At 41.1% G+C, this 16851-nt stretch overlaps 1 protein-coding gene across 1 annotated transcript in view; it reads left to right on the top strand.

Moving 5' to 3' along the window:
- The window catches only part of LOC126199063 (uncharacterized), a 157090-nt gene extending 146561 nt beyond the window's left edge, over nt 1-10529 (top strand). Inside the window, exon 8 of the mRNA XM_049935776.1 lies at nt 10442-10529. Within this exon, the coding sequence (XP_049791733.1) occupies nt 10442-10529 (88 nt within the window). The remainder of the gene's footprint in view (nt 1-10441) is intronic.
- The last annotated feature ends 6322 nt before the right edge of the window (nt 10530-16851 follow it).

Here is a 16851-nt window from a genome sequence, read left to right as displayed (position 1 = left end):
ATTGTCAAACAAACGTGCAGTCTAGCAATAATTTTGTATTGTGCAGAGTACTGTGGTTTAGATGTGCAGCGTGTGACAGAACACTTGTAATAATGCTGGAGCGTATGCTATTACTATAATGTGTTCATCATTAAGAATAAATGTGATGTAAATGTTGCACTATGTATTGTTCCGCGTTTGCTGGAACCTGAATGGACTTCCGTTTCACGTGGGACTGCAGCCAAGCTGTCTCGAGTACTCTCAAGTACGTTTTGTGCTGTGCGTTCCGCGCACATAGGCTGGCCGGTAATACGTGACAACAGCTTCACCGGCTCAGTTAACTTGGACAGCACTGTTTACAGCAAGCCTGCAGTGACGCGCCCAGCTGCAGTTCACACGTAGAAAGGGAACCGAGCCGAGGAGCAATACAGCTTCGTATGTCATTTAATTTTTAAGCAGAATGGAATAATACACTGCAAATCTCCCACAATATGCTCCTTAGAAGAGTAGAAGAAAACCGCAACACGTTATCGTTTTTAGATAACGTACTATTGTAATTAAAAACAAGAATGATGAAAATTCCTGACTTAACAGCGGGGTAATTTTTCTGCATAAATTGGGTGTAACGTAAGAGAGTACTGAAGTGTTTCACCATATAGTTAAATATACGTAGAAGCCACTGAAGGTATTACTTACAGTCAGTCGTCAGGTAATCTCTACGGTCGCAGGTTCGAATCCTGCCTCGGGCACGGATATGTGTGATGTCCTTAGGTTCGTTAGGTTTAAGTAGTTCTAAGTTCTAGGGGACATGACCTTAGAAGTCAAGTCCCATAGTGCTCAGAACCATTTGAACCATTTGGTAATCTCTTAGCTCCTTCCTTATTCGAATCTGAGAAACATATTTCAGTTCTGGAAGTGTCACCTGCTACGTTGACAACGAGCCTATCATCAACAGAATCCACGAAGCCAACCCCGCACAGCATTTTCTCTTTTTCTTTTATGACGAGCAGTTCTATATTCCGGTCAGCATTCGGCAGTAGCGTGTGAAAAAGCTGCGTACATTAGTTCCAGTACGTCTGGCAGCTTAACAGTTACTTCTCGAGTCAAATCCGACAGCTTGGCTCCAGGTCTCTTGGGTTCATGCTGTAATGATACAGTAACAATAATGTAAAAATGTAGCATTTGTATGATGCCCTCGATGTGTGAAAATGATTGTTTTTCATGTTTCTACGATACTTATTTACCTCTGTGGTATAAAACGATGGACATGGTCCAATTAAAGAGATTAGGTTTTTCATTTTTGCCTTAAAAAATTAAATTGTTGAGTTTCCTTAATTTAAAGAACTTTTATGAACAGTCCTTCATAATCGATAATTAAGAATTTGTATTTGAAATAGAAACAGAAACAGGAATTTCGCTTCCAATAGGCCTATGTAATTAGGAGCAAGAAGGCGTGCATCATTCATAAAAAATGATGATGAGTTTTATAATTACGAAATGTAGGTGTTTCATATTGAACGAGAAAAAAAAATGATTGTGGGTAGATCTCAACCAACGCACTAATAACCGCATTTGGTTCACATTCCATTACGTTACCGACTGCACTACACGTTCAATGTGGGTTTGTTTACCAACCGCATTATATAAAATGGGAAAACTTCAAAGTCGATTGTCTCCGTAAATTTATGAAAAACATTAAGAACAGCCTATTTCTCGAGAGTTTTTAACAGTGTTCCACGCGCGTGTTTCACTACGGAACAGAAAGCAGCCTCAGCCATTTTCATACTGCGCATTAACAGCGCGACAATCAGAGCACGACGCTGCAGAGGCTGTGACTGTACACTATTTTTGAAATAAAAACTACGTGGCTAAAGCGTGATTAAGAAAAATGTAGACGGCTGTTAATACATTTGAATATCTTATAGTTTCGCTTAACGTAACTTATGTACGTGTTTTAGGGAATGGCCATTGTCCTTCCTAGAAATCCTAGCATATCTTTAGAACACCATCCTTTACACCGGGTTTTTCCTCTATCGATAGAAGGCCGCAAAAGTTATTCTCTTCCTAAATCGCAACAGAGCTCTTTTTGATAATTCTTCCTACCAACCAGTTAATCTAACCCAGATCCTCAGCAATGTCCATGATTCCATCCTTCCCAAACGCATCCACAAGCACCTTGAATGGTACCCCTCCTCTTCCACTACCCACTGCAGCTTGTATCTCAACTTTTCCGGAGATAATGAACTCCTAACAAAACTCTTGAACAACATGCACTGCGTCTTGCTTTCCACATCTGACTGCCTTCATCTACCCTTATGCTGTACTGGCTTACGAAGTTCCGTCACCTCCTGCCCTATTTTTGCCGTGCGCAGTTTCAACCTTCACCATCGAAAAAAGCATAAGTTAATCTCTGAGGTCTAACCATCCTGCCAACTGTTACCTCCACCCCACTTGTCCAAAAAGAGACTCCAACCTGCCCTTTTCCTATCAAACTGAAATCCTACCATCTCGAAACTCCAACACTGCAGCTACAGGTTCGTTCCTCATGTTACGTTCTCACCACTACTCCCTCTAAACAATAAAGTAAAAGTAAAGTGTGTGCCAATCAACCGTAATCGAGCTTCTGGCCTAACAGCAAGCCGAAATAAATAAATAAATTGCAGTCCGGCAATAATGCCGCTGAAAGTTAGGACGATATCAGTTAATAGGCATAATGTACAAAGAATTCTAAACGCGTGAGATTAAATGCATGAGACGGGTCCCAATTCTTGCCACTTATAGTGCATTTAAAATTAGTTGCGATTTTTTACGTTTGGCTCACCGGTGGGGACAGAACGCCGTTGCCCACGTAACACGAATGGCAAGCCGGCTTTCCCTACCAGGCCGCCAGCAGTTCGCTTGGTAAAGCGCCCCCGTTGTCACGCCGTGGGTAAACGGTACCAAGTGGTGTCGCGGTTTAGAGGCCCCTACGTTCATTAGCTCTCGTAGTAAAGTGATATTTTCAAGTGGCCGTCCAAGAACACGTTTCCTGGCTTTGAAAATAATGCTCTGCTGAAAAACATTCCTCCGAACTCGACAATATTAAAGGACAATCAGCAATGCCACTCGGTTGTGATGGATAAAGGCCCAACAATGCAGCGGCGGAAAGCGGCTATTTTTCTCTGGGTAGAAAGGAATGTTCGATTGGATAATGTTGAACCTAGTTTGTGTAAGGCGAAGTTAATGGAACTTTTAGTACTGTACCAGCCGAGAACCTGACCCTACCTGGTCGACGAACTGGCTAACACTGAAGGCATACTTTAATCAAGCTTCCTCCGTACCATGCCCATTTAAATCCGAGAATGTATGGGCCTAGGTGAAAAGAAATGTTGCGAAAAACAACAAGAAATTTACGCTCATTGTGGTTGAAATACTGACAAAACAAATCACTGCAAATGTTACATCACAGGACTGCTCTCAAGTTGTCAGCCATACCAAGAATGTAGTTGAGGAGACATGGATTCATGAAGGATTGTGTCGGATTTTGAGTAATACGTTACTTCTCTTGTTGCTGTGTTAACATCTTCTTCTTCTGCCTAAACACAGTAGAATTTACAGATGCACATCTCGCTAACATTCTATCGTATTTGAAAGGGTGACGGAATCGTAAAATACCATATTATTAAACTAGCAACTGAGGGCGATACATATGAATAGTTATGAGAAAGCCCATTCACATTACAAAAATAAATATGCAATTTCTTCACTTATATTGTTGCAAAACCGCAGCAACTCTCGTTTCACAGGCTACGTGTGGTCCTTAAAAACTACATTATTTCATTAAAAAAAAACTGTAGTTGCTTGAATATCGCGGTGGATTGGAGGCTTCACATATTAATCACAAGGAAAAATATTCTCCTCTTTGCGTGCTATCATTTACCAACTCCTGTTTCGATATCCGAGACTGTTTATGAGATGTGAGGGATTTAGGCTATGAATATCGCGGTAGATTGGAGGCTTCACATATTAATCACAAGGAAAAATATTCTCCTCTTTGCGTGCTATCATTTACCAACTCCTGTTTCGATATCCGAGACTGTTTATGAGATGCGAGGGATTTAGGCTATGAATACTTCATTCCGACTTTTTCAGTGGCGTGTGTGTTCGTGACGGAGACCTTTAAATACATTCCATTTTCTAGACATTGCAGACACATAACAATATTTGTAGAAGTTTAAAATGTTATCTAAATACCATATTCAGCAACATATGACGTAACACACACCAAACGCAAATTCATAGCAACCCCTGTTTTTCACTACAAACCTTAAGAATTTTTTGCAGTAGTTTAGCTAATACCGAAATATCACAATAACCATGACCGTTAACGAAATGATAGGTAATTCATCATAAAGCTGTTAAATGAAGCTATAAGATGTGCGAGTCTCGGAGCTTATTACCGTATAGTTTGACAAATTTTGCAGACGGGCCAGCTTGCGCGGCTGACAGGTTACGCGCCGAGCAGGCCCGGCGTTGTCGTCGCCAGCACATCCTGGCAGCTACGTTTCCCTCCTCCCGCTCCGTACTGAACTGTCAGAAGTCGCAACTAATTTTAAACACAATATACACGTTTCTTGCATGGCGCCCTTACTGTGTTGCAGTTTTAATGGCCAGAATATATATAACAGGTAAAGACGTTACAATAAACTTCTTGGGGTTGAAGCTCTTTTTTCAGTGTTTGCTTTAACAAAACGTATGATTTGGATAGGGTCCGCCTTTAGCAAACACAATTTTGTTTTTTACCCCAAACATGTTTCACTGCAGTTGCAGCATCTTCAGTGGGCTCTTATTTTATGGCTGTTAAAGATAAAGAATGTTCTTTACTGTTTGTATGCATGTAACTATTAGTTTTTAAATCATAATTAACTTACAGACATTTGAAAAAACACAAAAAATTATGAATAGATACCTTTTTACCACATGGTGTGATATATTGTGTTTCTACAGTGATCCTTTCGTTCCACAATTTGTCATCTGCAACCACTTGCACCTTAAAGTAGATAAATTGTTTAAGCCAAAATTACGATTTGAAAATTATTATTTCTATGGCTCAAATTAATTAATTCTATGTGTGTGTGTGTGTGTGTGTCTATTTACATTATGTTTCACTTTTTCCTCATATCCATGACTGTCAAACACTATATACTGAGCTGTCACATGGGATGCCTAGTGCTGTAGCTGAGAAGGCCAGTTGAAGTAGTGCAGTGAGCGGTGACCACTTTTTTTGATTCAGTTGCTGTGTGCTGTTTGAAAGTGTAGAAGGCCAGTTCAAGCACCCTAACAATATGTTAAGGAAACACGGATCAAGATTGAAGTGGCGCGTGGTCGTACCGCAAAATAATGTTTCCTTCTGGCAATGCATCCCATCATCCTTCGTGACAATGCACCACACCGACACAGCGAGCGAGCCCCGTGCAGGACCTCCTGCGTACGCTAGGGTAGGAGATACTGGAACATCCACCGTATTCGCCCAATATGAGTCCGTGCAACTACGACCTCTTCGCCAAAATGAAGATAGCTGTTCGTGGCATGCGCTACAACACTACAAAACACATAATCCGTGCTATAGGGCTGTCCTTGTGAGGCATCGGCATAGATGGATTTGCTGACGGTATATGACGCCTTCCATCTCTATGTGGGGTTAGGTGATCGATGTGCGGGGCAATTAAGGGCATGTAATACAGTCAAGTCTTTTAATAAAGTACGGTATGAATTATTACCCTGTTACCACTACTTTTCACCCGTCCCATGTAACAGAGTATGGAAATGAAGTACGATGCTTCTTGACAGATCGTAGGGGGACGATGCGGGAGACCCGCACCGCCGTTCTAGGCAAGGTCCTAATGGAGGTGGTTTGCCGTTGCCTTCCTCCGACCGTAATGGTGATGAATGATGATGATGAAGACGACACAACAACACCCAGTCATCTCGGGGCAGGGGAATATCCCTGACCCCGCCGGGAATCGAACCCGTGCTCTGGAAGCGAGAACGCTACCGCGAGACCACGAGCGACGGACGTAAAAAAGTATAGATTTCACAAACATAATATAATTCATTGACATAAAGGAATCTGTTATCAAATTGCCCCGATTATTTGTTTTGTGTGATATTCTACTAAACTACACTATTTGCAGCAAGAGTTTCTAATCATCCCGATGTTATATTATCTAATACTCCCATTGGTAAGGTAACAACATTAACGTCACAGTCAGTGATGTCACAATCCGTAACTTTTCCGACAACCAATCGTACAAAAAACCAGCATTTTTTTTAGAGATCTTTAATGCCCCATTGCAGCAAAAGAGCGTATTTTTATAGTACACTGGTTCAAATACCAGTAACAGAAATATATTCAATATGGCATTTGATCGTATAGCCAATTACAGCACAGATAATTAGTAGTTATTAACAGCCATTAAAAATAGATGGCAAGGAAACTGCAATAAACCATATTGCGGAATAACAGTTTACGCCATCTCTAATATCTGTTGTCGCAGGAGAGGAGATTGGAGCAAAGTTCCGTCATCCTCACTCAGTTCTGACACTCCACACAACGTACCTTTGAAGCGACTATAGGGGCCACCACAAAAGAACGACGGATCGCGGCAACCCGTTGCCAAGTCGCTCGATCTGTGTACAGAACGTACGTGCGTGGGTGAATCGTAGACTGCAACGACCGATCTCTGATCGCTTGGAATTTCCATTAAAATAAAATGAATCGGATGGTGCACGTGTGTGTGTAACAACCGATCGCTGATTCGGAAAATTAAATCGTATTCGACTTGTGACAGTGTGGCTGCCTGGCAACGATTCGCTTGTCTAGATATTAAGCAAAATTATGCAGTTTGGATTCACTTCACTATGTCCACGTACAGTAAGAACTTTACGTTGGAATTTATAATTATTCAGGGAGCACAAATAATTCTGCAAAGTTAAGTTTGAAGCTGGAGTTGCCAATTATATTAAGAAGGAAACAAATGTAAAAACATAGATAACCTCAGATTTTTCAGCATTAGTATTTTGAAACCTGTTTAGAAGAAATATAAATTAAATTAAGTTTATAGTAAAAATCACATTTACTGAGCTCCATCTGGTGATTTTGAGTTCTTTATGAAACAACTAGGCGCTTATTAAAGTTTCTAATTTCTAAACAAAGTGAGTTAATATGAAGTGCGCATTTTAATTCAAACGTTGAGGCTTACCCTTTCTACAGTTATACTTAAGTCCCTGTCATTTCATTTAATCTGTCTTATACAACATACGAGTTGTGTAAGCCAGAAGAGCGGTATTTCATAATATTTCTATGGATACTTAGAGATTTTAAAATCGTTGTGTAAATACTTTCAGTTAAACTAAATGACTAATAAGTGACAAAAGGAACTGACAACTTTAAGAAATATTTGCGAAATATAGACAGTAAATATGATTACAACACACTTAGAGTCAATAAGAAATGTATTGCACTGTGTAACATAGCTTACAGTTCCCAACCTAAGCGTTTCAAAACAACTTTAACGAATTACAATTCCCGTGGTTTTTTTTCCAGTATTCGTGAACAAGCGAAGGTCAACTGCCACTATTGCAAAATATAACAGTTCATTTTCCACAACAGACTTTCACGAGGGTGGTGTTTGAGATACTGTATGAAACTGCTTGATTAATCGCTCGTGTGTGTCGGGGACGAAGCGAGCGACTGATTGCAGGCGATATCGCTGGCGATCCTATCATGCCCTGTGCCGGGTGTATAAGCAGACTACGCGTGCTGTACAAAGGTGCACTGTGCTTCGTACTTGTCATCTACCAACACACACAGTTCGCAGCGTAATGTAAACATCTTGCTCTGAGGACTTGAAGGTGAGGCTAACAAACAAATCGACAAAACAACAGGACATTCACAATGTAACAGCAGCACACACGGAAAATTATCGGTTAATCTTTAGGACTGAAGATAGTACTGTGTTCGAGCATGGTTAGAGCAGTCTACGTCGCAGTTTGAAAAATCTCAGCATAGCTCCACGACGGGTCTACCGCTGCAGTTTACTCTCGCGATAGTAATTACTATTCACTCTCTATAATTTTTATTTAGTTCATTGGGAATTTAATTTTTAATAAATTTTCATCCTTGGCTCCGCCCAATGTTCTCGATTTACGTAACAAAAACTATCAGTGCAGATCGCATCTTTTTAAATTTTTAAGGTATGGTAACCGCTTTTAATCGTCCGTAGATCATCATCAGACCAGTAATGCCTCCAGTACAAAGCCGAGACATAAAGTCACGCAGGAGGAAAGTGACCATCGTGAACCATATACGTAGTCCACAGAAAGCTGAGTACGTCGCAAGGTAATAAGTTGTTAACGAAATACAGAATGACTTTATTGATCCGAAATGATGTGTTTCGGCGTATTAATCATAAGATAATCCTGGCACTGAAGGTAACCAGTGGAGCTGATAGTTTTATGATATTAACCAGCATGAAGAGTCTCTTAATGCTGGTTACATTCATATCATTTAACTATCAGGTCCACTGGTTGCCTTCGGTGCCAGGATTATCTTATGGTTGCATGCGCCGAAACACGTCATATTGAATCAATAAAGTAGTTTTGTTTTCAGTTAATCACTTTGCGATTTACTCAGCTTTCTGCAGCTTACATTTATAGTAATGTCTCCATTCGTGACGTGTGGAAACGATACGAGAACCCAGAGAGAAAGAAGCGTCTGTCATCAACTGCAGTGACGCCTCACCAATGATGCTAGTCTAATGGACTTGTATTGAAGCGTGTTACCGTACCATAACAGTAATAACAATCTGCGTTTTTGGACTGATTGTCTTTGTTACTTTATGTGTTCAAAAATTATGTTCTCATCTTCTCATTTGCTAAAATCATCTTAATAGCCAAATGCATTTTTTTTCCTCTTACGACTGTTTCATAGTCATTTGTAGGACATTTTCGCCTTTTTCTGTTAGTTTACTTAGAAATCATCATAAGTTCTTAAGCATGCCAGAACATACTTAAATGTTTTAAAATGTACTTCAGCACGAAATCGTCTCTTTCAAAATGATCATTCTGTCGAAAATTTAAGGAAGGATAGGCATACAGCAATCAATCGCAATGTCATTAGTTTTTATTACTCCTGCATATCTATATTTCGGCTATAAGTGGCCATCTTCAGTGCATTTGAATTGCAATCGTATGGTGGCATCTACTGCCGCGAGTATGTTGGACTGCAACTCAAAAGAACTGAAGATAGCTACTTATAGCCGAAATCTAGATATGCAAGAGTAATAAAAACTAACAGCATTGCGACTGATTGCTGTGTGTGTCTTCTCCCTTATATTCTAGGTAACTGTGCACAACAGTTCCTTATGGAATCGAAGCTGGTCGAAATTATAATCGAAGTGATTCGAGACAGAGCCAATAATCATAGGCGAAAATGTTTCCCTCAAATGAAATATGTTTGAGCACCATTATCAGCTCCTGGGTAAAATACTTAAGCAATTAGCATAAATACGTTTAGTTGCTTTTAAAAATAATCATCTAAATTTACACGTCTGTCGCCTCTACATTGTGGTACACGACTTTTCAATGACGAAAAGAAAAGAGGACATCAAACGTAATGGACAAAAAAAAGGGGTCTGAAGCACAAGTATAGGCGTCCGGAAGGATGGGGTTGGAGATGAGGTTAAAAGGTGTCATTTGGCTTCTCCTGGAATTTAGGGTATAGAGTTATCTCTTATTTCAAAATTCTGACTCATTTTGGAAAAGGTATACTGTGAAACTACGAAACAGTAGACTTAGTATTGGGGAGCGCGAATGGAAATATTGTGAATGCAACAGCCGCAACATCAACATTTGGTTGTCGCGCTGTTCACGGCTTCGGTTATGCCCTTTTCTGGGCTCAGCATCAGACGTAACATTCTCAAACTAGCGTCTCCAACATTTCCTCTGTCGCTTGCTAATACTGCCTTTATCGAGTTGCAGAAACGGTCTGGTTCGACAACCAATGCAGAGGCCAAAACCAACTGCCATGACACCCTGATATGCTCGTAGAGGCCACACACCAGAATGAGTAAACCCAGGATGGTCGCGCGGAATGGCCGCGCGGTCACGGGCGCCATGTCACGGAGTGCGCGGGCCCTCCCGCCGGAGGCTCGAGTCCTCCCTCGGGCATGGCTGTGTGTGTAAGTCAGTTTAAGTAGTGTGTAAGTCTAGGGGCCGATGACCTCAGCAGTTTGCTCCCTTAGGAATTCACGCACACACACACACACACACACACACACACACACACGCCAGGATGGTTCCTTTGAAAGGGCACGACCGATTTCCTTCCCCATCCTTGAAATATTCCGAGCTTGTGCTCCGTCTCTAATGATCTCGATGTCGATGGGACGAGACGTTAAACTATAATCTTTGTTCTTTTCAGGATCAATAAGCTAGAGACCAAGAATTTAACTAAGACTAACATCAATCATCTTGACAGTTCTTTCGTGACGACAGAGAAGAAGGGCTGAACAATTGAAAATAAGAATTACTTCTTGTTGTGAGTACACGCTTCTGATCGGATAACCGGATAGTTTTCTAGAGGAATAACTATTTCACAAAAATGGCAAAAAGTCCGAAGGACCACCCTGTACTTCTACCAAAACAATCACAGTAACTGAGTTGAGAAACCAAAGTATGTGACGCTCCGAGCGTCGAGAGGCCAAGACGAAGACTGCTGGCAGTTTTTCCTGACTGCAGTGGCGGCGATCCTCGGTTGCCTAGCTGGCTGCAGTTCAGTCCAAGGGGCGCGTCGAAACTGTTGGACGCTTCACAGAGGCTCTGACTGAGGAACCGCTGCAGCCCAGAGATCTCCCACGTCGACTGGTTCAATAACCGATACCAAACTGCCGTTCCGTGGTTGTGCGCCAGCATAAGTACTGTCACGGTTTGCGGATACGGCGCAACCTGCTTCTGGGCTTATGACATTGCGGAGGAAAATAGCGCCCTCGATTGCCGCGCCGCGCCGCGGTCGTGGCAGAGATTCCGTGGACAACAAATCTGCCTGTGTAGCTGTTCTCCGGAAAGTTTACTAACAGTGATGCGAGCGCGGTCGGTGTCTGGCTTGCAAGCACCTGAGCTATCGTGTTGGAGCGGTCGACGCCTGAAGCTTGGATGCCCATTGGATGCGGGTAATATGTCCAGCTGGCGAGTAGCCGAGACAAAGAACACCCCACTGCTTCCCGCCAGCTGTGAATAAACGTGGCTGTAATGTGGCAGGCCTATATCCATACCTAAATTCCAGAAGCACGTCCCTTCCCTCCAGTGCACAACTTAACCACAGCAGCAATGTAACATTTGTCACAACAAACAAGGACAATGACGGTCTCCTGAGACGACATACTAATTTTCACGGCACAGGAATTGAAGCAGGACCTGAAAAAAAGTGATGTTATACTGTACATGTGCAAATATAAGCTACATTTTTCTGAATGCAGATTCAACATTCTGGAAACGAATTTGTCATTTCATGAACTTAAAAAGAGAAAAAAAGATATAATTGCAATGGCGAAAAGATGTTCTCTCGAGAAGGTCACACATCAACGATTTCTACACTATACAATGCTACATGTAGACATAGAGTTACTATTTCTGCATTTGTGAAATGGTTGCAGAATATGTTGTCAAGCTGCGGAGGCTAAGGACTGTGTTGGTTCAATCGTATGTGGTAGGCCGGTAATAGTCAGTTCTGTATGCTAATGTGAGAGTACTTCTGGGATGCACTTTACACAAACAACTAAAACACAAACAAGAACGCGTCAGTCGATATAAAAAACAGAAGACATGAAAATAATGCAATAAAATCATTAAAATGATCAGACGTGAAGCTCTGTCGGCAAAGAAAGCATTATGGATGGCATCAAAGCTGAATTAGCGTCTTTTAAAAAATTATTTTCCTTACCTACACTTCGAGGAGCAGTAATATATTTTGGTTTTGCCGATTATTTCTGTAGATACTCAACAGTACTTTTTCAATTCTGTTTCCAGTTTGAGATTTTTAATTTTCTTTTTTAAGCTAATATAATTAGTAGCCGGCCGCTGGTGGCCGAGCAGTTCTGGCGCTACAGTCTGGAACCGCGCGACCGCTACGGACGCAGATTCGAATCCTGCCTCGGGCATGGATGTGTGTGTTGTTCTTAGGTTAGTTAGGTTTAAGTAGTTCTAAGTTCTAGGGACTTTTGACCTCAGCAGTTGAGTCCCATAGTGCTCAGAGCCATTTGAACCATTTTATAATTACTATCTGAATAAAAGTACATTTTGTGACTATTATTTATTAACGCGTCCAACACGCTGTATTTAATCACATGTTGTTGTTGTGGTCTTCAGTCCTGAGACTGGTTTGATGCAGCTCTCCATGCTACTCTATCCTGTGCAAGCTTCTTCATCTCCCAGTACCTACTGCAACCTACATCCTTCTGAATCTGCTTAGTGTATCCATCTCTTGGTCTCTACGATTTTTACCCTCCACGCTGCCCTACAATGCTAAATTTGTGATCCCTTGATGCCTCAGAACATGTCCTACCAACCGATCCCTTCTTCTAGTCAGGTTGTGCCACAAACTTCTCTTCTCCCCAATCCTATTCAATACCTCCTCATTAGTTACGTGATCTACCCACCTAATCTTCAACATTCTTCTGTAGCACCACATTTCGAAAGCTTCTATTCTCTTCTTGTCCAAACTATTTATCGTCCATGTTTCACTTCCGTACATGGCTACACTCCATACAAATACTGTGACAAACGACTTCCTGACACTTAAATATATATTCGATGTTAACAACTTTCTCTTCTTCAGAAACGCTTTCCTTGCCATTGCCAGCCAACATTTTATATCCTCTCTACTTCGACCATCATCAGTTATTTTGCTCCCCAAATAGCAAAACTCCTTTACTACTTTAAGTGTCTCATTTCCTAATCTAATTCCCTCAGCATCACCCGATTTAATTTGACTACATTCCATTATCCTCGTTTTGCTTTTGTTGATGTTCATCTTATATCATCCTTTCAAGACACTGTCCATTCCGTTCAACTGATCTTCCAAGTCCTTTGCCGTTTCTGACAGAATTCCAATGTCATCGGCGAACCTCAAAGATTTTATTTCTTCTCCCTGGATTTTAATACCCACTCCGAATTTTTCTTTTGTTTCCTTTACTGCTTGCTCAATATACAGATTGAATAACATCGGGGAGAGGCTACAACCCTGTCCCACTCCCTTCCCAACCACTGCTTCCCTTTCATGCCCCTCGACTCTTATAACTGCCATCTGGTTTCTGTACAAATTGTAAATAGCCTTTCGCTCCCTGTATTTTACCCCTACCACCTTCAGCATTTGAAAGAGAGTATTCCAGTTAACAATGTCAAAAGCTTTCTCTAAGTCTACAAATGCTAGAAACGTAGGTTTGTCTTTCCTTAATCTTTCTTCTAAGATAACTCGTAGGGTCAGTATTGCCTCACGTGTTCCAACATTTCTACGGAATCCAAACTGATCTTCCCCGAGGTCGGCTTCTACAAGTTTTTCCATTCGTCTGTAAAGAATTCGCGTTAGTATTTTGCAGCTGTGACTTATTAAACTGATAGTTCGGTAATTTTCACATCTGTCAACACCAGCTTTCTTTGGGATAGGAATTATTATATTCTTCTTGAAGTCTGAGGGTATTTCGCCTGTCTCATACATCTTGCTCACCAGATGGTAGAGTTTTGTCAGGACTGACTCTCCCAAGGCCGTCAATAGTTCTAATGGAATGTTGTCTACTCCCGGGGCCTTGTTTCGACTCAGGTCTTTCAGTGCTCTGTCAAACTCTTCACGCAGTATCGTATCTCCCATTTCATCTTCATCTACACCCTCTTCCATTTCCATAATATTGTCGTCAAGTACATCGCCCTTGTATAGACCCTCTATATACTCCTTCCACCTTTCTGCTTTCCCTTCTTTGCTTAGAACTGGGTTTCCATCTGAGCTCTTGATATTCATACAAGTGGCTCTCAATTCTCCAAAGGTCTCTTTAATTTTCCTGTAGGCAGTATCTATCTTACCCCTAGTGAGATAGCCTCTACATCCTTACATTTGTCCTCTAGCCATGCCTGCTTAGCCATTTTGCACTTCCTGTCGATCTCATTTTTGAGACGTTTGTATTCCTTTTTGCCTGCTTCATTTACTGCATTTTTATATTTTCTCCTTTCATCAATTAAATTCAATATTTCTTCTGTTACCCAAGGATTTCTATTAGCCCGCGTCTTTTTACCTACTTGATCGTCTGCTGCCTTCACTATTTCATCCCTCAGAGCTACCCATTCTTTTTCTACTGTATTTCTTTCCCCCATTCCTGTCAATTGTTCCCTTATGCTCTCTTTGAAACTCTGTACAACCTCTGGTTCTTTCAGTTTATCCAGGTCCCATCTCCTTAAATTCCCACCTTTTTGCAGTTTCTTCAGTTTTAATCTACAGTTCATAACCAATAGATTGTGGTCAGAGTCAACATCTTCCCCTAGAAATGTCTTACAATTTAAAACCTGGTTCATAAGTCTCTGTCTTACGATTATATAATCTATCTGATACCTTTTAGTACCTCCTGGATTCTTCCATGTATACAACCTTCTTTTGTGATTCTTGAACCAAGTGTTAGCTATGATTAAGTTATGCTCTGTGCAAAATTCTTCCAGACGGCTTTCTCTTTCATTACTTACCCCCAATCCATATTCACCTACTATTTTTCTTTCTTTCCCTTTTCCTACGCTATAATTCCAGTCACCCTTGACTATTAACTTTTCGTCTCCCTTCACTACCTGAATAATTTCTTTCATCTCATCATACATTTCATAAATTTCTTCGTCATCTGCAGAGCTAGTTGGCATATAAATTTGTACTACTGTAGTAGGCATGGGCTTCGAGTCTATCTTGGCCACTATAATAAGTTCACTATGCTGTTTGTAGTAGCTTACACGCACTCCTATTTTTTATTCATTATTAAACCTACTCCTGCATTACCCCTATTTGATTTTGTATTTATAACCCTGTATTCACCTGACCAGATGTCTTGTTCCTCCTGCCACCGAACTTCACTAATTCTCACTATATCTAACTTTAACCTATCCATTTCCCTTTTTAAATTTTCAAACCTACCTGCCCGATTAAGGGATCTGACATTCCACGCTCCGATCCGTAGAACGCTAGTTTTCTTTCTCCTGATAACGACGTCCTCCTGAGTAGTCCCCGCCCGGAGATCCGAATGGGGGACTATTTTACCTCCGGAATATTTTAACCAACAGGACGCCATCAGCATTTAACCATACAGTAAAGCTGCATGCCCTCGGGAAAAATTACGGCTGTAGTTTCCCCTTGCTTTCAGCCGTTCGCAGTACCAGCACAGCAAGGCCTTTTTGGTTGTTGTTACAAGGCCAGATCAGTCCATCATCCAGACTGTTGCCCCTGCAACTACTGAAAAGGCTGCTGCCCCTCTTCAGGAACCATACGTTTGTCTGGCCTCTCAACAGATACCCCTGTGTTGTGGTTGGACCTACGGTACGGCTATCTGTATCGTTGAGGCACGCAAGCCTCCCCACCAACGGCAAGGTCGGTTAGAAAATTTAAAAACTGAAATGGATAGGTTAAAGTTAGATATAGTGGGAATTAGTGAAGTTCGGTGGCAGGAGGAACAAGACTTTTGGTCAGGTGAACACAGGGTTATAAATACAAAATCAAATAGGGGTAATGCAGGAGTAGGTTTAATAATGAATAAAAAAATAGGAGTGCGGGTTAGCTACTACAAACAGCATAGTGAACGCATTATTGTGGCCAAGATAGACACAAAGCCCATGCCTACTACAGTAGTACAAGTTTATATGCCAACTAGCTCTGCAGATGATGAAGAAATAGATGAAATGTATGACGAGATAAAAGAAATTATTCAGGTAGTGAAGAGAGACGAAAATTTAATAGTCATGGGTGACTGGAAATCGTCAGTAGGAAAAGGGAGAGAAGGAAACATAGTAGGAGAATATGGATTGGGGGGAAGAAATGAAAGAGGAAGCCGCCTTGTAGAATTTTGCACAGAGCATGACTTAATCATAGCTAACACTTTGTTCAAGAATCATAAAAGAAGGTTGTATACCTGGAAGAATCCTGAAGATACTAAAAGGTATCAGATAGATTATATAATGGTAAGACAGAGATATAGGAATCAGGTTTTAAATTTTAAGACATTTCCAGGGGCAGATGTTGACTCTGACCACAATCTATTGGTTATGAACTGCAGATTGAAACTGAAGAAACTGCAAAAAGGTGGGAATTTAAGGAGTTGGGACCTGGATAAACTGAAAGAACCAGAGGTTGTAGAGAGTTTCATGGAGAGCATAAGGGAACAATTGACAGGAATGGGGGAAAGAAATACAGTAGAAGAAGAATGGGTAGCTCTGAGGGATGAAATAGTGAACGCAGCAGACGATCAAGTAGGTAAAAAGACGTGGGCTAATAGAAATCCTTGGGTAACAGAAGAAATATTGAATTTAATTGATGAAAGGAGAAAATATAAAAATGCAGTAAATGAAACAGGCAAAAAGGAATACAAACGTCTCAAAAACGAGATCGACAGGAAGTGCAAAATGGCTAAGCAGGGATGGCTAGAGGACAAATGTAAGGATGTAGAGTCTTGTCTCACTAGGGGTAAGATAGATACTGCCTACAGGAAAATTAAAGAGACCTTTGGAGAGAAGAGAACCACTTGTATGAATATCAAGAACACAGATGGAAACCCAGTTCTAAGCAAAGAAGGGAAGGCAGAAAGGTGGAAGAAGTAT

This window comes from Schistocerca nitens, chromosome 8 (genome assembly GCF_023898315.1).
Source record: "Schistocerca nitens isolate TAMUIC-IGC-003100 chromosome 8, iqSchNite1.1, whole genome shotgun sequence".
NCBI classification, from domain to species: Eukaryota; Metazoa; Arthropoda; class Insecta; order Orthoptera; family Acrididae; genus Schistocerca; species Schistocerca nitens.
Note: the sequence above shows the minus strand (reverse complement) of the source record. Positions and strands in the feature narration are given on the sequence as shown.